Raw genomic sequence first — 24,038 nt, forward strand, 5'->3', positions numbered from 1 at the left:
GATATGGCATTGATATGGTTTATTTGTCATATGCAGGTTAACAGGCAGTCAACAATGCAATGAAATGCTTGGGATAAGAAGAACCGTTCAACTCACTATAAAAAAAAAAGCACTAATGGTGTCCAATAAAAAAAAGTACACATCGTGCAGCAGCAATAAGCTAATAAAGTGTAACAAATGTGGTTTAGTGGAATATTATTGTCCAGAGTTCAGTAGTCTGACAGCTCGTGGGTAATAACTGTCTTTAAGTCTGATTGAATATCCTTTTATGTAGGCCAATTTCTAAATAAAACTCAATAAATCTCAAAAACGGGTGTAGTGTTTGTTCCATTTTTGCAGTTGTCAGGTTTGGAAACTATCTCACAAAGTATTGTGAAATAACACAAAGAATGTTCCGTGAGAACGCTCAAAGTACTGCTTGGGGACGCAAAAGAGAAAAAAATCTCCCATGTTCCTTTGCGTGCTCCGTACATAACAAAGCGAGAGGAGAAGAATAAAAAAAAAAAAAACAGCTTTAAGATTTGTTGTTTCATGACCTTTTTCATCATATCTGAGCGGCAGACAACAGTCACATGTACAGGTCCTTCTCAAAATATTAGCATATTGTGATAAAGTTAATTATTTTCCATAATGTAATGATCAAAATTTAACATTCATATATTTTAGATTCATTGCACACTAACTGAAATATTTCAGGTCTTTTATTGTCTTAATACGGATAATTTTGGCATACAGCTCATGAAAACCCAAAATTTCTATCTCACAAAATTAGCATATCATTAAAAGGGTCTCTAAACGACCTATGAACCTAATCATCTGAATCAACTCAGTGGGAAGTCTGTGGGAAGGAAAAAGTGTGGCAGAAAACGCTGTACAACGAGAAGAGGTGACCGGACCCTGAGGAAGATTCTGGAGAAGGGCCGATTCCAGACCTTGGGGGACCTGCGGAAGCAGTGGACTGAGTCTGGAGTAGAAACATCCAGAGCCACCGTGCACAGGCGTGTGCAGGAAATGGGCTACAGGTGCCGCATTCCCCAGGTCAAGCCACTTTTGAACCAGAAACAGCGGCAGAAGCGCCTGACCTGGGCTACAGAGAAGCAGCACTGGACTGTTGCTCAGTGGTCCAAAGTACTTTTTTCGGATGAAAGCAAATTCTGCATGTCATTTGGAAATCAAGGTGCCAGAGTCTGGAGGAAGACTGGGGAGAAGGAAATGCCAAAATGCCAGAAGTCCAGTGTCAAGAACCCACATTCAGTGATGGTCTGGGGTGCTGTGTCAGCTGCTGGTGTTGGTCCACTGTGTTTTATCAAGGGCAGGGTCAATGCAGCTAGCTATCAGGAGATTTTGGAGCACTTCATGCTTCCATCTGCTGAAAAGCTTTATGGAGATGAAGATTTCATTTTTCAGCACGACCTGGCACCTGCTCACAGTGCCAAAACCACTGGTAAATGGTTAACTGACCATGGTATCACTGTGCTTAATTGGCCTGCCAACTCTTCTGACCTGAACCCCATAGAGAATCTGTGGGATATTGTGAAGAGAACGTTGAGAGACTCAAGACCCAACACTCTGGATGAGCTAAAGGCCGCTATCGAAGCATCCAGGGCCTCCATAAGACCTCAGCAGTGCCACAGGCTGATTGCCTCCATGCCACGCCGCGTTGAAGCAGTCATTTCTGCAAAAGGATTCCTGACCAAGTATTGAGTGCATAACTGTACATGATTATTTGAAGGTTGACGTTTTATGTATTAAAAACACTTTTCTTTTATTGGTCGGATGAAATATGCTAATTTTGTGAGATAGGAATTTTGGGTTTTTATGAGCTGTATGCCAAAATCATCCGTATTAAGACAATAAAAGACCTAAAATATTTCAGTTAGTGTGCAATGAATCTAAAATATATAAATGTTAAATTTTCATCATTACATTATGGAAAATAATGAACTTTATCACAATATGCTAATATTTTGAGAAGGACCTGTAATTTAATTTGGGTAACTTGCTCCAATGCAGTGCTCTTTGTTTCAAGGATCAACTTCTGATTATTGTGCAGTCGCTGTTTACTTCCGATAAACATAGATCTGGTTTTATTAACATTCAGAACCATATCATTCACCCATTTCTTAAGTGAATCTGTCTCATTTTCCAGTACACCTGATATATAACTAACATTGAATCAGAGTAGAACATACTTGTGCAGGTATATACATACAAACATAACAACTGAAGATTGGTTTGATACATCAGGCAAGTCATTAGTGTAAACTGAATAAAGGAGAGGGCCAAGAGAGCTGCCCGGAGGTAGACCATAGTGGATCTCACAATTGTTGGACAAGAAGCCATTGAAAAAGAGTTGTTGAGGTTTTTCAGTGAAATAATCTTTCATCCAACAGCTAGTATTTGGTGGGGGTTTTTAATTCCTATATTCTGTTTTCTTCTCAGTCATAAGTTCCAAGTCAAATGGAGTACATAATGAAGTCAGCAATCAGAGCTAAGACATAAAAACAGCAATCTTCAACCTGAACATTCAATAAGGCCTCAGGCACACATATGTTACTTTATTGAATAAATGGAACGAAATGCAAAGACATCCATTGTTATCAGCTTATGTTACTATTAGTAGATAGTCTGGTCACTGAGTATGACAATTAGCAATTACAATTGTTTTAATTAAGCAGCTGGACACCATTTACGTTTTAAGTGTGATTAATCAGAAATCTGACTTCCTATGTAAATGCAACCAATTACCGTATTTTCCGCACTATAAGGCGCACTTAAAAACCTTTAATTTTTTCAAAAAATGGCAGTACGCCTTGTAATCCGGAGCGCCTTATATATGGATCAATTGGTTAATTGGTTGATCCATACTGGTTGTACACGGCGCTCTGTCAAAATGTTTCAGTACGACTGGTAAACTACAAAGCCGCACCGCTTGCAGCATTACGGCTACCGTAGTCAGGGGTGTCGCCGAAGTAATAGCGGTAAACACCTGTACTGTGCTTACTCCTAGTCCAACACCACTTGTGTGTGTATAACGTTTGAATGTACTGTTGCAGGAATTGCCTGAACTATATGTGATTAGAAGCTCAGTGTGTGGGGTGTATGTTTCATGCGTGTGTATGGAAGATGTTGACATTACTCCTCCGGACAGAGGTGGCGCTGTGTGCTGCCGTAGCTGAGAATCAAGAGTGAAGGAGTGACGTCGGTATTATTGTGTGTGTGCGGTGGGTAGAGACGGCAACCGGAGCAGCGGTGTATGAGACTGTAAGCCTTGTGTTTTTACGTGCTGCAAAGTCATTAAAAAGAACCCCGAATCTCGTCAACAACTCGGTGTTTTGATGCTGTTTCTTCATGCTCAACTCAGCAACGTATGAGTGAGGGAGTTAACCACGAGGAAACTAGTAACTTCGGCCCTGGAGAAAGCGTCTCCCCTGTGTCATCAGACTACGGTCAGGGGACAGAAACAGGAAAGGTTAACAGTACTAACGTTTGATTTAGTGCATCAAACTGTTTCTTTTACGTGTTTTCTGAATCGGGGAAAAGTTCCCTTTCACGTTTTAACTAACGTTTGATTTCAACTTCAACTTCATAGACTCCAATGCATTCCTAACGTGCGGTTGGCTCTATTCAATAGAGTTCTATGTAGAGGAGACCTTACCATGAGAGTGAATGGAGTTATCAGAACGCTGGTTTGTAGTGTATTAATAAAGTTTGACTGACTGACTTATCTGACTGTTTTGTTGACATTCTCCTTAGCACAGCTCCATCTAGTGGATGCATAACGCAGCCCCAGTCAAACGTTTGACTGCAGTAGCTTCTATTCTATGCGCCTTATAATCCGGTGCGCCCTATATATGAAAAAAGTTCTAAAATAGGCCATTCATTGAAGGTGCGCCTTATAATCCGGTGCGCCTTATAGTGCAGAAAATACGGTATGTGTTTGACACTAGAATCTGGCCTACAAAAGACATATAACACAAGACGTTTTTAGCTGATGTTCTTTTCAGCTATTCCTAGATGTAATACACCTGTCGAGGACCTACATTAGAACCCCTGGTGAACAACAAGTAAGATCCAACTGGTTTATTATTAGCATGTTACATACTTTAAAGGTCAGAGCACTAAGAGTTCCAGGTAAGGAGCATCAACTGGAACAGACCTTGCATTGGAATTCTGACTTGGAAAGTCAACTCACCCCAACCTGAAAATCCAGTAGGCATGTTGCATGTATAAAAGGCAGCTACATTGAAGAACTGTTTTCTTGCACTTAAAATGATTTTTATTATATTGAGTGGCACATGTTTGTGAACATGTTCTCTTAAAGTTTGAATGCATACCTTGTTATTTGCATGAAATGGTATTTATTACAAATAAACTGGTGTTGGCATTTATTGTTAATGGCAGTCACTGGCTGTTAAACATGCAACTAGAGCATAGTAAAAATGGGTGTGACTGACTTTCTGTCAAGACATGCAGATGGAATGCAATATGTACAAGTTTCCTCAAAAGTAAGAGCCTAGGATCAACCAGCAGCCTGGTTGAACCAAATTTTGATTTTGTTTCGACATTTAATCTTCTTTATTACAAGCCTAACAAAATCAATTAAAGTATGTTTGATTACCCAGAAGCGTTCTTATTTGCATTCTTTAGCTAAATCCATCGTCTACAAATAAGTTACAAAAGATTAGAAGGATCTCAACCATAAAAAGGTATCAGTGAGGAGCATGTTAAAAAAAGGCCACAGTATTATATATATTCACCAACAAATTTTAAATACAGCTGTCAACAATTCAAGAAACTATGGGACAAATGTGAAACTAAGGAATAGGATTGAAAGACACAATCATTTTATTCCAAGGACCACATCCAGTCATGGCTAAAATCTCCCAAATCCTTGCTGTGTAATGTGTTATGCACCGATAAAAGCAAAATTGAACTTTAGTCCACAATTTCTAAAGGCAAGTTTCGAAATAACACAGATATGGCACAGAAATAACACTTATTATCACCAGAAGGACACCACAGGGAAATATAGTGATGGCAGCATGATGTGGTTATCTTTCTGGGTTAATTTCTCTCCAATGATTTGTTATGACTTGGGGTTTTTTGGTTTTTTCCTTAAATGTTTTTCACTGCTCAAGTTTTGAATCATGCTTCTGTTTATTATTTTCCTGTTTATGCTTTTGTTTCATGTTTTTCTATTTATAGTCCTATTAGTTTGTTTCCTTGGATTTGCGTTCTGTTCAAGCCATGTTTTGCTCCTGTCACGTTGTGTTCTCTGTTAATTATCTTTATCCGGTTCACCTGCTCCAAACTAATCTGTCTCCTAGCTCCACCTGGTTTACACTCCATTTATACACACCTGTTCAGTCAGTCATCGCGGAAACATTTCTCAAACCATGTCTTGTTGTTTTTTGATCATGCCATGCCTGCCCTTTTGTTGTTTTGTTCATGCCTCCTGCTGTGAGTTTTTGTTATTAAACCTTTTTGCACTTACCATCTCGCTGCCTGCTCGTCTGCATTCTGGGGTCCTATACCTCACAAACCATAACATGATTACTAGGAGTGTGTTAGTTTTTTTGTCTTTTGCAACAACCAATCACAGCTCTTAGACAGCATCACACCAAGCAATGGGGTCAATCACATCTCCTCACTAAGATAGGAATTTCTGTCATCTCCTTGCTCAGAGTCGCTCTCGGCAGAGAAGGGAATCACGCTTAAGCTAAGACTCTTGGCAGGAATTCTTAGGCTAAGTTTGGTGCTCTCTAAGTTGACTGAGATTTAATGTGCAGTCACAGTAAAAAGAAAGTAAATCCACTTTATTCTAGCATTTCCATGTATAAGGAAACTGACCTGCTCTACAAATAACAGTAGTTACATTTGTTACATTAGGTTCCAGTGGGATTGTAAGAGTAAGAAAAGGGAAAAATCAGGAAATGACAAAAAGAAAGTAAGCGGAGTCTCATTTTGTGTAAATGTCTTAGTTTTTACTAACAAATATCAGACATGACAAAAGGATGGTTGATACCCCTAACAGAGGACAGGAAAAGCTCCCAAAATCAACACATTTGGCTTGGGTTAATGGGAGAGGTGTCATAACCACATAGCTGTGTACAGATTGGTGTGTGCAAGTATATCACTCCTCACTTCCTCTCATTGCAGGGTGTAACTGGCAGGTGTGCTCCCACAGCTGCAGCTCATCAAATCTGATCAGGAGAAGGCGAGCAGACTCCTTAATGCAGGTGCCAGAATGTTTTGCGCTTATGTGTGGTATTCAGGCCTACCTTGAGTTCAGATGCTTACCTTTGCTTTCTTCCTTTCCACAGGAACCAGTTCCCATGTTCATGCTCGGTTCCTGCTTTCAAGTGCTCTACTGCCGTGCTCCTTGTGATTGCTGGAAAAATCCACTCAATATTCCCCCACATGTAAATCTCCTCACTGCTTCTCTGACGGCCCTCCTGATTCCAGCTGCCTAGATCACTCCAACAACTTACCGTCCGCTCACCAGCCTGTCCATGCTCCCTTCTTCTGTTTCTCAAGTTCCTACTCTCAAAGAAAAAACAACAAGGACACCATTACCAAGCCGCCGTTCACCACCACCTGTCAACCTCAGACTGTGGGTAAATTCACCTCCTCTTGGAGAATTTCCCTCTGACATATTTCCTCATTTCAAACCTCAAATGTTGACAACTTATCTCTTCTCTTCAGTGCCAACCTGGAATCCCACTGTAAACCCAGAAAGACCATCTACTTGTACATTTTAATACCTGCTTTTATTGACAGTCAGAAAATACAATTTAAATTTAGTAAATAAGTAACAAACTGAGGAAAACAACGGGTTTGTTATAAAGTCAAAGAAAAGGTGCCATCAGCTCAAAACACACCCTCCAAAAAAACACAGTAAGAACAATATCACTTTTCTTCAAGCAGACCTGAGCAACAAAACCTTGTCACCAACAGTAGTCCAAAGTGACACCAGGCTTTTATGAAGGTACCCTTAGCTATCAAAATCACTCTGCAAAATGTTCAACTGGAAGAGACGGAAGCTCTGTGCAGAGTGGAGTCAGTTGTACTCAATTAATCTGCAGGAGCTGCGAAAGGATGAGCGCCTACAGAAAAACATGTGACACTCATTCCAATGAGAGGTGTCACACAAACGCTTTTTATGGTGACAATGTCAAATTACCCTTTGGTACAGGTGATATTTAACATAATACTGATTTAAATTTTCATGGACATAAAAATTATATATCGTCATATCAACATGATTACATCAAAACACAATAAACAATACAATACATTGATTACATAACTACATTATGTAATCAAACCCACAACAAGCTTTCTTAACATTGTGACCATAACCTTGTTAGCAGTGTTCTAAGTGAAAAGAAGAGTTCGATTTTTAATTTTAGTGCTGTAGGAGACATGCAGAAGCTATCAAATGTGGCAGATTTGTGCTATGTAAAAAAATACTTTGATAAAGAGTTTCAATTTCTTTTCCCCATAAAATGGGTTATATCTTGTTGTACAATTAAAGTGAAATATGAACAAAGTGGTTAGAGGAGTAAATCAAAACATGCAATAACCTGTTTGCGTGACTAAATCCCCATTCGGTTCAGTTTCAGCATTCAGTCTTCTTGCCATCAATCATAGTGAAAATGATTAACCTGAAATATTGTTCAGCTGGAGATCCTAGAAGGGATTTTCCTGACTTTTGCTCATTCGTATCGTTTAGGTAGAACCATTGTTTGTAGAAACATAACAAAGGATCGAAAGGACATAATTGCATGTATCAGTCATGGGAATGGTGCAAATTTATTCAAAACATTATATTTGCACCATGACATTGTGAAGAAAATGACCAATGATTGGACAGAATATGGGACGTTACAAAAATTGAAAATGAAATTACTAGACTCGAACTGGAAGGGAGGATGCCTTGAGGCTAAGAACATTGAAGGTGGTCCTGAAATTTCCAATACGTGCTGGTTGTGGTCTACAAGTGAAAACAATCTACTGTTTTTTTATATTTCTGTACAAAAAGTTAAGTTACAATACAGAATTATTTTCTACCAAAGAAAACATCCAGACTGGGCTTAAATTTGCAAAATCCTTAAAAGAGAGAGTGTTATGATCAAAGGAAACCAAAACGAGAGCTTTGGGTCACAGACCTATTTTACATGGTTATTTTTATCCAGATGGAGCAATGTTTTGTAAAGGTGGATGAAGTTATGAATCTTTCTAAATACCAATCAGTTTTGACCCAAAACCTCCAGTTGTCTACTCATAATCTGAAGATATATAGGGATTTTTTTTGAGAGTCACAATGACTCCAAACATAGATATAAATCAACGAAAAAGATTTAATGAGAGGAAATTTAAACCATTTAGATGGCCTAACAAGAGCCCAGAAATAAAATTGAACAGAAAATCTGTGGGCTCATCTGTGGAGGGCTAGATAACTCAGATAAGTTTGGAGAACTTTTGCGAATTAGAGTGGGCAAATATTGCCAGGTCAAGATGTAAAATGCTCATAGACTCCAACCAAAGGAGTGTGAAAGCTGAAATTAAATCACAAGTTGCTTTAACAACGTATATGTGCATAATTAAGCATGCATAGTTATTGCAACTTCCTTGGTTTTCCCACTAAAACAGATTTGTTTTTCAGTAGAATTTGAAAGGATGAATTTCACATTATATGGGGAAAAAGTTTCTAAATGATTTATCATGGCCAATGTTTAATGATAGAAACCTAAAATATTAACCGGGTGTGAAGACTTTTCGAGATCTATTGTAGGTATAGATTAATCGGTCAAATACAGCATCAAGTTGAGAGACGTTCTTTTCTCGATTGGCTCACATTGGAGACAGTGTCAGTTAGCCTATATACAGGTCCTTCTCAAAATATTAGCATATTGTGATAAAGTTCATTATTTTCCATAATGTCATGATGAAAATTTAACATTCATATATTTTAGATTCATTGCACACTAACTGAAATATTTCAGGTCTTTTATTGTCTTAATACGGATGATTTTGGCATACAGCTCATGAAAACCCAAACTTCCTATCTCACAAAATTAGCATATTTCATCCGACCAATAAAAGAAAAGTGTTTTTAATACAAAAAACGTCAACCTTCAAATAATCATGTACAGTTATGCACTCAATACTTGGTCGGGAATCCTTTTGCAGAAATGACTGCTTCAATGCGGCGTGGCATGGAGGCAATCAGCCTGTGGCACTGCTGAGGTCTTATGGAGGCCCAGGATGCTTCGATAGCGGCCTTTAGCTCATCCAGAGTGTTGGGTCTTGAGTCTCTCAACGTTCTCTTCACAATATCCCAAAGATTCTCTATGGGGTTCAGGTCAGGAGAGTTGGCAGGCCAATTGAGCACAGTGATACCATGGTCAATAAACCATTTACCAGTGGTTTTGGCACTGTGAGCAGGTGCCAGGTCGTGCTGAAAAATGAAATCTTCATCTCCATAAAGCTTTTCAGCAGATGGAAGCATGAAGTGCTCCAAAATCTCCTGATAGCTAGCTGCATTGACCCTGCCCTTGATAAAACACAGTGGACCAACACCAGCAGCTGACACGGCACCCCAGACCATCACTGACTGTGTGTACTTGACACTGGACTTCTGGCATTTTGGCATTTCCTTCTCCCCAGTCTTCCTCCAGACTCTGGCACCTTGATTTCCAAATGACATGCAGAATTTGCTTTCATCCGAAAAAAGTACTTTGGACCACTGAGCAACAGTCCAGTGCTGCTTCTCTGTAGCCCAGGTCTGGGGAATGCGGCACCTGTAGCCCATTTCCTGCACACACCTGTGCACGGTGGCTCTGGATGTTTCTACTCCAGACTCAGTCCACTGCTTCCGCAGGTCCCCCAAGGTCTGGAATCGGCCCTTCTCCACAATCTTCCTCAGGGTCCGGTCACCTCTTCTCGTTGTGCAGCGTTTTCTGCCACACCTATTTCCTTCCCACAGACTTCCCACTGAGGTGCCTTGATACAGCACTCTGGGAACAGCCTATTCGTTCAGAAATTTATTTCTGTGTCTTATCCTCTTGCTTGAGGGTGTCAATAGTGGCCTTCTGGACAGCAGTCAGGTCGGCAGTCTTACCCATGATTGGGGTTTTGAGTGATGAACCAGGCTGGGAGTTTTAAAGGCCTCAGGAATCTTTTGCATGTGTTTAGAGTTAACTCGTTGATTCAGATGATTAGGTTCATAGCTCGTTTAGAGACCCTTTTAATGATATGCTAATTTTGTGAGATAGGAATTTTGGGTTTTCATGAGCTGTATGCCAAAATCATCCGTATTAAGACAATAAAAGACCTGAAATATTTCAGTTAGTGTGCAATGAAACTAAAATATATGAATGTTAAATTTTCATCATGACATTATGGAAAATAATTAACTTTATCACAATATGCTAATATTTTGAGAAGGACCTGTAGTTGGCTTAAAGAAGCTACTTTATTAATAGGAAAGTGGTTTAAACACAGTGGGACAAACTGCCAACAAAGCATGATATGCAGGAAAACTGTTGTCTCTGAAAGAAAAACTAAAACTTGTTTCACCATGTGAAGAGAAATGTGTTAACACAAGCTGCAGTAGCATGCTGCCCAAGTGTAACCAAGTGGTAGCATGATTCACTCTGGGTTTAAGTCAGTTTATGGGAATTACCAGTACCAGTATTGGTAATTTTAGAAAATCTCAGGTCTCATATTGTGACTTTAAACATAAGCAGACTTCAATTATGCAACACCAAGTACACCAAGTCAGATATTTTTACTGTGTAGTTTTTTTTTACTGTTATAACAACCCAACTTTTAATGTCCCAAAATGTGCCTTGTCAAATTGAGGAAATCAAAACTGACTAAAACTCCTCACTTGCAGCTGATTTAAAACACAATGAAAGGCACAATATTCCTGCATAAAGAAGTAAAAGACTCAGGTACAGGTTTACAGCTGCCACTCTAGATAGGAGCAGTTGCTGCCCAGGAAAGACCAAACCAGTTATTGTGTCACGGAGGGAATTACTTTTTCACATAGGATAATGTTGGGCTTTTATCTTTTAAAAAAAAATGAAACAATCATATTAAAACTATATTTTGTTGTAAGAATAATAATTATTGATTAATTTATCAAGAATTATAATTTAAAATAATAATTTATGGCTCAAAGCCCTTGATAATTACAATTATTAAATTCTCAGTAATAATTACTAACTATTACTAGATGTCACTGTTTAATCAACTGCTTCACCAAAGGTGGGGGAACCTCGACCTTATTTTGACAGACAAATCACTCTCGCTCAAAATAAACACAAACGCTTTGTCTTTATCTACGTGAATATTTCTTAAATCAACAGCCCTGATACACCTCGCTATTCTGATTCAATAATCTTCACCTAATCAAGCGTGCAAACATTCTGCACAAAAGGGGTAAAATAACTAACTAAACAAGATAAAACAACATTGAGTGTGTATGAAAGTCAAACCAGCGGTTTTGGCAAAAACAAGAGAAAATATAGTACTGAGCAAAGCTTTGGGAGCGGCCTCCACCAGACTGCAGTCATAAAACCCCCAAAGTTGGAGCTCAGTGAAACACAAAGGGTCATAAAACCTTTAGGCGGCAACCAGTGGAAAAACACAAAGAGTGAAGACAAAGGAATAGTGAATTTTCACCATGAGGTTCTAGCAGTCCAACTTTAAGTTCACCTGAGTCTGCGCTCAGGTGTTCAAACACAGTGAGACACGCTTCAAAGCACGGCGGCTTTCAGAGTCCAACAGCAATCAAAGTTTCAATAAGACATTTCATGCAAATACAACTTTGAACACATTAGACTATAAGTGGCGATTCTAAATCGCTCTAAAATCCTACTCTATCCTGCCCAAGCTATTTCTAACAGAAATAAAAACTAAACGGGATTACTTGGTGTCATCTTCTCTGTAGCAGAGGGAGAGAGGGGGGGGAATTTGTTACGCGTCCGTAACAAACTCAAAGACGGCCGGCTTTCCTCCTTTGGTAAAAGGGGAAAAATATGACGGACCGTCAGCAGTTGACTGGAACAAAAACAAAGAGAAAAAATTTCGTCTCCTTGGAAAACCTCCGTGGGTTTTTCTTGGGTTACGTGTTAAATCCACGCCTTCGATTGGTTAAGTAAAGTCTACTGGGCTTCTTATACCGGGAAACCTTTCTCATGAGTTTTGGCCAGTGGGGAGAATTAATGAAAACCCACATGTGAGTTTCTTCTCCAGAATGATGCGTGCCTCCGTTGCGTGGTAACCGCGTCTCGGTTTCCAGCGGGAGAAAAAGCAATGGTGGGGCGCCTCCCGTGTCCTTATGTAGCCCACTGTGACATCAGAGCTGCAATGCCCCTTCCTATCAGCTGCAATTCCTGCTGGGAGTTGTGGTAGCAGACCATACTGGGGTATATAGTAGCAGATGACACTGGGAGGTATCGTAGCGAACAAATGGTCCAACATTGTATTTACTCAGGATATCATTCTCTGATGAATGTGTTTGATGATCAACCTTTGAGTGTGACAAAAAAGAATGAAAGAAATATGCAAGGGGACAAAAACATTTTCAAGGCAATGTATTTATAATTTTGAAACTATGCGGATGAGAAAAAAAATAACAATAAAGTCAATAAAAATTGGTTAAAAAGAGACAGCACATTTAACTGGGTGTCATCATTCTGGCCTTATATAATGCTTATCTGTTATTTCAGTACAGCAGTGACAGTGAAACTGGTTTAGCTTATTTTTTTTCATGGCAACAAGAGTCAAAAGGTTAAAAAAATACACAGCATACAGAATTGTACAAAAATGTTCAAAATGTACAAAGTTTTTACTCCTGACATGGTTAAAGAACATCTGCTGTCATAGAAGGACTGTCAATTTCTTGCTCAGTCTGTGATGCAGGCAAAGAGTGGGAATTTGACAACAAACAGCTGATCTTCTGTTGACATTCCTGCAGCAGCTGCCTGAACTGAACACCCATGTCCTTGTTTACATGGAGATACACCAGCGGGTTGAGAGCGCTGTTCAGGCTCACGAGACCACGACTTGCCTGATGAGCAACGAAGATTGCTGAATCCCATTTGCTGCATATATTCCGATTCTTCAGAACTCTGGAATACAGGTTGAGGTTCTTCAACACATGGTAGGGTGCAAAACAAAGTGAGAAGAGAAGAATCAAAGAAACCAACAGCTTTAAGACTCGTTGTTTCTTGTTCTTTTTCATCATATGTGAGTGGCAGATAACCACAGTCATATGCACGTAGCAGCCCAAAATGATGATGAAAGGGATGCAGAATCCCATAAATGTCCAGCCGAGGCTGTAGTTCAGGTACCCCGCAGCATGTTCCCAATCAGTGGTTTCAAAACATTCTTCAGTCTTGTTCACTGAAGATTTGGGAAAGGTCATGTCCGGAAGACTTTGAACACTCACCAGAATCCACACCATGGCTGAGATGACCACAGTATGTGTCATAGTTAATTTCCCCAATGCTCTAATTGGATAGACGATTGCCAGGTACCTGTAAACACTTATACACGTGAGGAATCCGATGCTGCAGTACAAATTCAGGTTGAAGCAAAATCTTGTCACCATGCAGAAAGCTTCTCCAAACATCCATTTAGCCCCTTTAAGGTAGTACACTATCAGAAAGGGAAGGGTGAGCAGATACAACATGTCTGCTAGTCCAAGGTTGAGGACAAGGATATTAATACTTCGGACTTTCTTCCAGTCATGCAGCAAGGACTTCAATCCCCAAACATTCAGCACCACTCCGACGATAAATACCAAGATGTGAAGAATAGGCTGAAGTGTATTTTCAAAAAAAATCTTATCTGGTTGAATGCAGTTGGTGTTATTCATTTTGTCTTCTAGAAACAAGTAACTCCAGCCCTTCTACTCTGAAGCTCAGTTGGCAAAATGAAAATAGAGTGACTGAAAACAACTTAAATAACTTCCTCTTTGAACTCCAGCTAAGCCGCAGGCAAATTTAAAATGCAAATAAATATGACTGCAACGCCCTTTCCAAGGAAAGCGTCCTGTCATTCATGTGTTGTTTGGAGGAGGTTTCATAGTTTTGCAAGTCAAAGACTTCTATATTGTAGTTTAACCAGTTAAACACATTTCATTTAAACAAGATATTAATGATCTTAGATGTAGCTGATAAATAAAGGTAATACCAATAATCTAAAAATAAGGTTAAAGCTGACATCACATTACATCTGCAGGTTAACTGACAGGAAGATTCTGCAATGTATGGAAAGATCATTAGGGTTTTTTTAAGGAAAGTTGAAAACTAAATAATATGCACAACTGTTTTTTTTGTTTTTTTTGTTTCTCAACTCAGTCTGCTTAGAGAATTGTGAATTCCAGTGAATCCTTTTAAAAAAAAATAGAAAATAAGGGTGTAATAGCAGATAAAATCCCAGAACACTGTGAGGGCAATAACTTTGATTCCTGGGAGATAATCGTGGCTTTACACCTAAAATTGGCATCTGCCCAAACATTTCAACAGATCATGCTGCTTGCCATATAATGGCAGGCACAGGAGAAAAAGGCAAACAGACACAGATCAATAAATGATCAAATATTTTTAGATATACTAAAATGGAGGTGGTGGAGGTGTATAGATACTTTGGTGTCCACCTAAGCAGAAAATGGAGATGCAACTGTGAAGCTATTTACAAGAAGGGACAAAGCAGACTGCACTTTTTGAGGAAGCTTAGGTCCTTCGGTGTTTGTAGCAAGATGATGCACGTCTGCCATAAGTTTGTTGTGGAGAGTGTGATCTCTTCTGCCATCATCTGCTGGGTAGCGGCATCAGAGCCAGGGACTTAAAAAGGCTAATAAAGAAGGCTGGCTTTGTTCTGGCAACTCCTCTAGAGCCTCTGCAGATGATTGTGCAAAGAAGGATTCTTCATAAAATGAAGAACATTATGGAGACAACAACAGTGTCTTCAGTCAGAGGTTTCTTCAGATTTGCTGTAAAACACACCGCTACAGGAGATCCTTCAATCTTTCAAGAAACCTGCATACTATGAGCTACAACATTTCATTTCCTTCAGGGATTAAGAATACATTTTTGAATTTAATTGAATTAAAGGGAATCCACTTCTAGCATCTCAATGTGAATGTGAAGTGAATTGACCTTGATAACAGTAGTTAAATGGTAACATTAGGTTCTAGTAGGATTATAAGACCGAGAAAAGGGAAACCAAGGAACCACAGCGAAACCAAGCCGCTTCTACTTCTGACCAAGCATATGGTGAGATATGACATTTGATTGCATTGAGTCGTTAACTTTGTAGTAATCTATCATACCAGGATCATGCCTGGAATAAAGAAACCAGGCTGCAATATGTGGCCGAATGTCTGATGAGTCCAGCTCTTCCAAATTAAACTGGCAAACATATTTACCTGCTGGACAACTGAAAGAAGTACAATTAATCAATATCTGAGAAACTTACATTAAACTTACATAACAGAACACCTCAAAGTCAACAAAATGTGGATGTGTTTTTGGCGGTTTTATAATTGATAATTGGTGGAAATTGTGGATACATCCGGGTCTGATCCGGAAAGAGGGCATCCATCCCACTTTGGACAGAGTTGCTCTTCCTACCCAGGAATCTGGACGAAATTATTAGCTATCCAAAACAAAATTGAAAACTAATCTAAAACGAGCAAACAATGAAAATCTCATAAAAAATAAACACAACGCTATGGAGCTAAATTGGGGCCATAAAGTTTGTTTAAAAGAAAAAAAATTTAACCTGAAAAATTATTTTGAACCTCCCCAAAAATTATTTGAAAACTGAAAAAAAAAAAGATCTGAAACTGCAAAAAAAAAAAAAAAAAGTTCAAAATTACTTTTCAAATTCAAGTTTTTTTCTTTTTTGCACTTGCAAACTTTGTTTTTCAGCTTCAAACTTGGGGCCCTGTTTTGGCGTGGGTGCCTCAGATCACGGGGGTGCAGAATCATGACTGACAGCTCAACACAGTGGCTGAACAACATGTTCACAGCTGTTGCATTCAGGGACCATGGGAACTGGAATTATCTGTACCAAATCATCAATATTCTATATGTATGTAATTGGTTTGAAAGATAACATGCTTCACCGATAGAAACAGCTTATGTGAAGGCCCCCCACATCAAAACAGGGCCAAACGTTTAAAGCCGAAAAAATAAACTTGGATCTGAAAAGTAGTTTTAAACTCCAGTTTCACATCTTTTTTTTCAGTTGCAAAACTTTTTCCAGTTTTCAAAATAGTTTTTCAGGTTCAAATTTTTTCTTTTGAACAAACTTTATGGCCCCAATTTAGCTCCATACAACTCCAACTGACAATTTCCGACGATTGGTTTAACTCAAGATCTCTCTCTTCTAAGACTTTAGCCCCTTTTAGGGATCCCAGGAAATTGTGTATGTTTTCCTTTTTGTTCATTGCTTAAAGAGGCCACGGACCATTTATTTAAATCAGCCTAATGAAGTATGGGAAGGTTTTGTGGAAAACTGCAATACACTTTAATTCCAGATGATGGCATTACTTCTTTACTCTGTTTGAAAGACTAATCTAAAAAAAAAAAAAAAATAGTTTCAACTGATAAATAATAAATAATGATGAGCAGCTCGGGAGTTATACTGTTGATTAACTCCTCCCAATGTTCTCCAAGTTGTACTGGATCCATATGCAGGAAAAGTTTATATCAATTAAATGTGGCTTATTGAACATAAGTTCTTTATCTTCAAAGACTTTGTTAGTGACTTGATTTGTGACAATCAAATGGATTTATTTTGGCTCAGAGAAACCTGGCTACAGCAAGAGGATTATGTTATAAATGAGTCAACTCCTACTATTTATTTGTATTTTCACATACCTCAAAATACTGGGCGAGGAGGAGGAGTAGCAACCATCCTTCAGTCCAATTTCTTTATTAGTCCCAGATCAATTAATAGCTACAACTCTTTTGAATAATTAACCCTTAGTTTTCCTCATCCAATTTGCAAAGCACTAAATCACTTCTGTTTGTTGTTTTGTACCGTCCACCAGGCCCTTTTTTGTTTTTTATTCAGTTCTCAGACTTCTCACAGCATGACCATAGTTCACTACAGTCACCAAGTCAGTGTGTCTGTAGCATCAACAAGTGGATTTGTCAAATATTTTTACAGCTTAATGCAAATAAGACAGAAATCATTCCTTTTTGGTTCCATAAATGTGAGAATACAGATTAGAGCTCAGCTTGACTTAATGAGGCAAAATATGACACAGGTATGAGAAAACTTTCTTTAATCTATGCAAATTGCTAATATAAAGGGTTTCTTGTCAAAACAGGACAGAAAACTGAGAAAAGAGTGGATACATGCCTGTTCACATCAGGGTAACTGTGCTGGTCACAATTGGTGCAAACATTGGGCCATCTACATGAATGCTGCTGGAATTTTTGGGTTTCAATTTACCGTTTTATCACATGCAGTAATTTACCACTATAGTAAATTAAAGGCAGAATGGGCTCACGGCAGATTGCTTTTAAATCCCTTCTCATGGTGCCAGTTTTTATGTCACCAGTTACTGCTGCTGGAGACATGCATTCTTCTAAGGAGGAGAAAGTTATTCTAACCTCCTCCTCTCTCTCTGAATAAATCATGATATACATTTTTACTTTATGAACACAATTTTAAGCTAGAGGCTTTGCTAGCACTACCTGGTCTTGGGTGGACACTGTTACCTAAAAATGCCTGAGAGTAACATCATTACTCTTCTGCAGTTTTTGGTTGAATTATTGGCTGTATAATGTTTTTTCTAATTTTTTGCTTTTCTTTTTGTTCAGTCATGGAAATAAGTTTAACTATTGTGAGCTACAAGCTTGATGTTAACTGCACAGGAAAAGTTGTGAAAATGATAACATCCCCTTTAAAATGAATCAATAGAAGTGGAAAGTTACACACATTTATTCTGACTTGTCACGTAACGGATGTCAGTTGTGGGTGCTGTAAGGTGAGAAATATGTCAGTTATAGGCGTTCATTGCCTCAGTCAGAAGAATACACCCACATATGTTTTGTTTCTTTGTAGTAAGTGTGGTGACAGTAAATGAGACAACTATAACAGTTCACACCAAACTAATGCACGAACAACTGAGAAAAATGATGTGGAGCTTGGAGGCCCACATCCTTTTTAATCGAGGGGAACAAGTAATTACTCTGCATTTTGTACATTCAAACATAAAACCTTCTCCCTAACAGAAGTATAGTGTGGAACACTGATTTTTGTGGAACACAAGCTATGAGAAGTGCAATTAAACAGCTTATTGCATAACATTCCCTGCCTGCTAATTCTAACCCATAGTTGGGGCTGGAATTGGTTTGTAACTTCAGTGGATTTTTCTATGACTTTTATGACCTAGAACTCAGAAAGGCACATTTCTGTGTATAAATGGAAAATATCTAGATTCGTCAGCGTCACCTGTATGTTTGTGTTTGACTCGTTTTGGAAATGTTGAGATGGTAACATGTATAGCAAAGATGTTTTTTTTTTTTTATCATTCATGGATAATATGTTTTATATTTCATCTTGAGCACTATAATATGTTAAAACATATTGGACAAGTTCATTGTCCTCTCTAGCTGACTGTTTTTAGACATTCATGTATGTTTTATAGTGCAAACTTTACAGATAACATAACTCAGTTGGAGTATCAGGATGTTAAAACTGAGATAAAACCAGAGGTTGACACGCATTCTGTTTCACTGTGCACTGTAAAAATTATCTTTGCAAACTTGATCTGAAGTTCCTATGCTGAGCTGCATAAATGGCTTTGATATGCAATAGATTTGATCCAGCAACGACATTTAACATGTTCTGCATCCTGTCTTTTCACACATGACAAGTTTTTCTCTTGAACAAGCAATGCATTTAGCCCTTCCAACACAAACTACATTCACTCCACCAAATCCTTCTGAAAATAACGTGTAATTCATTGATAAGGTAAGCGTTTTGTGTAGTATTACAGGCATGTAACAAAACATAGACCCAGAACAATACACAGGTATGAGCATCAGACTTATTTCATGTATTTCTAAATGTGCTTAAGAAGAGAATTTGGGTGTTTGCCGACAGCTGATTTGCAGCATGACGAGTTCTCCGGCACAGCTGTCTGAACTGAGCAGAAATATCCTCATTTACATGGAGGTAAACCAGAGGGTTGAGAGCACTGTTAAGGCAAACAAGACCACGACATATGCGTTGAGCGATGTAGACTCCGTTAAACCATTTGTAGCACATTCTCTGTTTGGAAAGAACTCTTGACCAGAGATTTAAGTTCTTGAGTGCATGATAAGGAATGTAGCAGATTGAAAAGAGAAGAATTAGGATAATTAACAGTTTCAAGCTTCTTTGCTTGAGGACTTTGTCAATATTATCTTTGCAGCAGAGAAGAATGATCACATGTCCATAGCAGGCAACTGTTATGAGGGACGGGATGCAGAATCCAGTTATTGTCCAGCTGAGGCTGTACTGCAGGTACTCCTCAACATATTCACCATCGGTTGTATCAAAACATTGTAAAGTATTGTTTCCTGCATTTTTTGGAAAGAACATGTCTGGAAGGCTTTGAAGGGTCACTAAAATCCAAACAACGGCTGAGATTATTACCGAGTGAGTCACAGTAAATCTCCCCATCACTTTCATTGGATGTACGATGGCCAGGTACCTGTACACACTTATACATGTGAGGAAGCCGATGCTGCAGTACAAATTCAGGTTGAAGCAGAATCTTGTTACCTTGCAGAATGTTTCTCCAAAGATCCATTTACTCCCTTTAAGGTAGTGCACAATCAGAAAAGGGAGAGTGAGCAGATACAAAATGTCTGCAATTCCAAGGTTGAGGACGAAAACGTTGACATTCCCCAGTTTCTTCCAGTTGCGCCGCAAAGAGTTCAATCCCCATCCATTTGCTATCAGCCCAATAATGAACACTAGGATGAAGACAGGAGGCAGAAAATTCTGTGGAAAACCAAAGCTGATTGCTTTACAATATGTGGCATTCATGGTTCATAGGCAGCCCTCAGTAGAGTTCCTCCTCTTTATGAGTGGTGTTCAGCTCTTGTACTTCCAGAAATACACTGCACATGGCCCAGACACTTCCTGATTTATAGCACTCATGCTGCCTTTTCCAGGAAGTCACATTGGTTGGATGGTGTGTGAGACATGACATATTTTAATCAAGCATATCTTAAGTAAAAAAAAAAAATCTGTTAAAAAGGAACCTAAGATCCAAATACAAGATTAGGTTTGCACACATAAGGATAAACATTATATCTTGTTTTACTGGAAATTTCAATTCAATTCAATTCAAACATACTTTATTGATCCCCGAGGGGGAATTAGAATTCCAGTAGAACCCATCCAAACATACATCATGACACAAGACAAGGGGGGGGACGGGTCACTGAGGCTTTGCTGCCCACTCGCAGGCGCTGCCCTTGCTAGATGAGAAAAGAGGCCTCATTAGGTAAGTAGAGGGAAAAAAATCATATTTCACACTTTATCCTCAGCAGGATACAGTTTGAGATTGTAAAAAACCTCAGCACAAAGAAGCAACAAGTTTACAAAATCTGATTAAGATGCTGAAGATTTTCTTAATGTTACATAAGACTACAGCAGTTTGTTTTGTGTGACTTTTGTCCTAATCCTCACATTGCGTATGGACTATTTCTTTATCTAAAATCTGCTTGTTCTCTGTACTAGACTGTACGTCTACTATAATTGTAAGTATAATAATAAACCCCAATTTATAGTGGCTTTTTGCAGAATTAAACCTTATATTGGTAATATAAGGTTTATGAAAGTTTGCCACACCCTGTAGTGCTTTTGCAACAAAAATGAAAGTAGACACCCTGCATCGTCAGAGGTTTGCCTGTATTAATCTTGCCCCTAAATGTCACAGTAATTTGGGCCTTTTATGATTTATTTAAACTATTCTTTGTTTTCAGTGCGGACTAAAAAAGACAGAAGACAATAACAACTTCAATGAGTTTTAAAAACAAAAAAATAATGCTTAAGTTTGAATATTTGTGGAATTCTCTAACCCACAGAGGGTCTAATGGACCTGTGCCACTGGCATGAAAAATGACCCTCGAAATGACACTGCCACCACCATGCTTAACATGGTACACTGTTCTTTTGTTTGAAATCCACATCTAGCCTCCTCCAAACAATATTCTTGTCACTGTGTCCAAAAATGTGGAATTGCTGGTGTAGGCAACCTTAAATCTCAGTCAGCTTAAACGTGTTGACTTTAAAGGAAAGGCTTTCTTGGTTGGCAACCTCTCAGTCCATGGGGACTCAAAACTGGCGTCACAGTGGGGTTTTGTGGTGGACCGAAGCGCAGACAAGAGCTGGGCTGCAGCATTTTCATCATGATCTTCAGCTTTATTCACAAGTCATGAGCAAACAAAACAAAGCAGAACTCACTGCAGGTGCAAGGCATGAGTACAATCGAAAACGTACTGCAAGAACGTAGCAAACACTGAGCAGAATCAGGTAATGTGATTGGAGAAACCAGCAAAGCACAATGGAACAAAACCAACTACTATACAGGGGGAGACAAAGGCAGGTCTACAAGGGAACTGAGAACAGGTGTGACAAGGAGGCAGAAGGACCAGGTGAAAACAAATACAAAGACTGAACATGGGCAAGGTAACAAATAAACAGAAACACAGACCTAAGCCAAACTAAAGACCAAGATGAAATAATCAAAGAAGCATAAGAAATCTAGAATAACCAAGAGCTAAAGGAAAGAGAAAAACTGGAGGAATCCAGATACAAAAGTAAACAAATAAACTAGAACCAAGCAGGGAACGTGAGGACAAACAAAGATGTAAACAAAAACTAAGCTGACCTAACATAAATAAACACAGAGAATCCAAGGAAGATACAGAACTATGAAAATCACAATAATCATGAAACTATTCTAAGTAAAGCAACACTAAAGGAACAAGGGCGAGAGGAAACCAACAAACACTAGGAGGCGGTAGAGGAAAACAAACTATCACCAAAATAATTGAAGGAAAAAACAAACACAAAACCAAAACAGAGTCTACAATGTCCACACCCTGACAACTGGCTTCATTGTGGACAGTAACTTTGGTGTTCCTGGAGTTTCTCCTGCTGTTATTATGAATATGAATATATTATTTAATATTAATACTTTAATATTTTATTAAATAATATTTCGGTCTGTTAAGGGTTGCCCTGTGAATACTGTCGGGGTCCTGGGAGATGCTGTGTTTTTATTGTGCCTGTCAGTAACTGTTTTACCACTAGATGCTGCTGGAGCCCTGGAGATGAGAGGACACAGGTGCAAATAATTATCATCAGCTGTGGAGGTATAAAGGCAGAGGCTGCCAACACTTCTTCGCCTGTGTGTTTTTGCCACCTGTGGTAAAAACGAATTGGCCAAACTGAAAGTTGCTCTTACCAAGACAAACTCACTCTCCCTGTTCTCGCCTCCTTTCAGGTGCTGATTCAAGTCAGGTCAAGCCCAAGCAGAAAACCTCGTCCAGTCTCCGTCAAGATCCCCATTCAAGAAAAATGCCAGGTCAGACTCTGGTTGACAGCCTCCATTTGATCAACTCCATCTGTGCTGAGTGTAACCTGTTTCCCCCCCAACGTGCTCATCCTCCAACAGCCCATCTACTGGCGTCTCCTGCTCGCTCTCTGCCGCGGCACGCCCACTCACCGTCTTAGACTCAAGCAGTGCAATCCTTGGATTCCTCCCGGACCTCCTCACCTGGTTTCCTCCCCTGCAACTATTCTTTATCTCTAGTAAGGATCATTTATTTATATACCTCGCCCATCTGTTCCATAAAGACTGACCATTCTCTCTCTACACAGTTGAGTGACGCAGCCTTCCCCTTGGTGCCGGCAGTTTACCTATCATGCAGGAAGAAAGAAATAAACTTCTTAAATTTGCATTCTGTCTCCTGAGTGTTCACTGCATGTGGGTCAAATCGGCTGTAAAAACTATGACAAATACCAGCCCAAGAAGGCGATGGTATTAGGACAAAATAGAAAGGTGTGAGACGAGCTCTGACATTATTGAACAGCATAAACTCTGCACACATGGAATGAATTCACACAATTTCTTAAAATACAAGAATTTATTAACAAAAATAAGTCAACTCAAAGTCAAACATATTTCAATCAACAAACTCTTTACTATGTTAAAACAATCCAACTAAACTACCAAGCAGAATGAAAGAATAAGGAAGATTAATGGGTTATGTACAATATAAACAAGTTGATTAAAGATGGTTGAAAACCATGACCAAAAGAGTGATGCAACATTACCATGCAATGTTTATGTTTGAGGACCAAGGATTATCTTGAAGAACCTGGAAATGAAGTTAAGTTAGTCTTGGAACCAACTTGGGCAATAATTGGTATACCTCCAGACAACCATTCACAATGCAAGATCAGATAAAATATTATTTTAATATATTTTAAAGAATGATTTTCTGAAAAAAACCAACCTTCTGGATGGCCAATTCTCAACGGTGTTTAATTAGCTGCCCTTATTTATTAAAATATTTAAATAAATATTAAGGAAATAGTAAAATTATATTTAAGGAAATATTTTAAATAAGAACCAAATGTTTGAGAAATGGGCTTAATTGTGTTGCTTAGTTATCAAGTTTAGTAAAATAATATTTAGGGAAATATTATTTTACTAGATTGAAAACCAACAACCTTTTTGGATAAATGATTTTTAGCAGGCAAGCACGTGATCTTAGCTGTTAGCAGTGAGAGCTAACAAAAGAAGCTTATAGCTTAGCATCAGAATCAAACACATGCCTTTAAAATACCATTTATAACAGGGTTATAGCTGGCTCTGTTGGCCAGCTAAACTGCACGTTACTGCTGTAACCACGGTGATGCGGTCCCGTTGTCCTTCCTTCAGACTGGGAAAATTGCTCCACTCGGCGTTGTAGAGACAGGGTCTCTGC

General features: G+C 38.8%; 2 protein-coding genes and 1 long non-coding RNA gene across 3 annotated transcripts; 1 reads left to right on the forward strand and 2 right to left on the reverse strand.

Annotated features, from left to right (window-relative positions):
* Nucleotides 1-12,595: 12,595 nt before the first annotated feature.
* On the reverse strand, nt 12,596-13,939 carry LOC124876161 (P2Y purinoceptor 1-like). Its single transcript, XM_047378714.1, has one exon. It carries the CDS (start codon nt 13,895-13,897, stop codon nt 12,881-12,883), a length of 1,017 nt encoding a protein of 338 aa, XP_047234670.1. The 5' UTR covers nt 13,898-13,939; the 3' UTR covers nt 12,596-12,880.
* A 5,050-nt stretch (nt 13,940-18,989) lies between these two features.
* On the reverse strand, nt 18,990-20,219 carry LOC124874676 (P2Y purinoceptor 1-like). Its single transcript, XM_047376140.1, has one exon. The coding sequence runs from the start codon at nt 20,077-20,079 to the stop codon at nt 19,099-19,101; it is 981 nt and encodes a 326-aa protein (XP_047232096.1). The 5' UTR covers nt 20,080-20,219; the 3' UTR covers nt 18,990-19,098.
* A 2,213-nt stretch (nt 20,220-22,432) lies between these two features.
* On the forward strand, nt 22,433-23,006 carry LOC124876304. The gene is made up of 3 exons (XR_007040270.1): nt 22,433-22,630; nt 22,721-22,857; nt 22,927-23,006. It is a non-coding gene; the product is annotated as an uncharacterized LOC124876304 (long non-coding RNA).
* The last annotated feature ends 1,032 nt before the right edge of the window (nt 23,007-24,038 follow it).

Source organism: Girardinichthys multiradiatus, chromosome 1, assembly GCF_021462225.1.
Source record: "Girardinichthys multiradiatus isolate DD_20200921_A chromosome 1, DD_fGirMul_XY1, whole genome shotgun sequence".
In the NCBI taxonomy this organism is placed as follows: Eukaryota; Metazoa; Chordata; class Actinopteri; order Cyprinodontiformes; family Goodeidae; genus Girardinichthys; species Girardinichthys multiradiatus.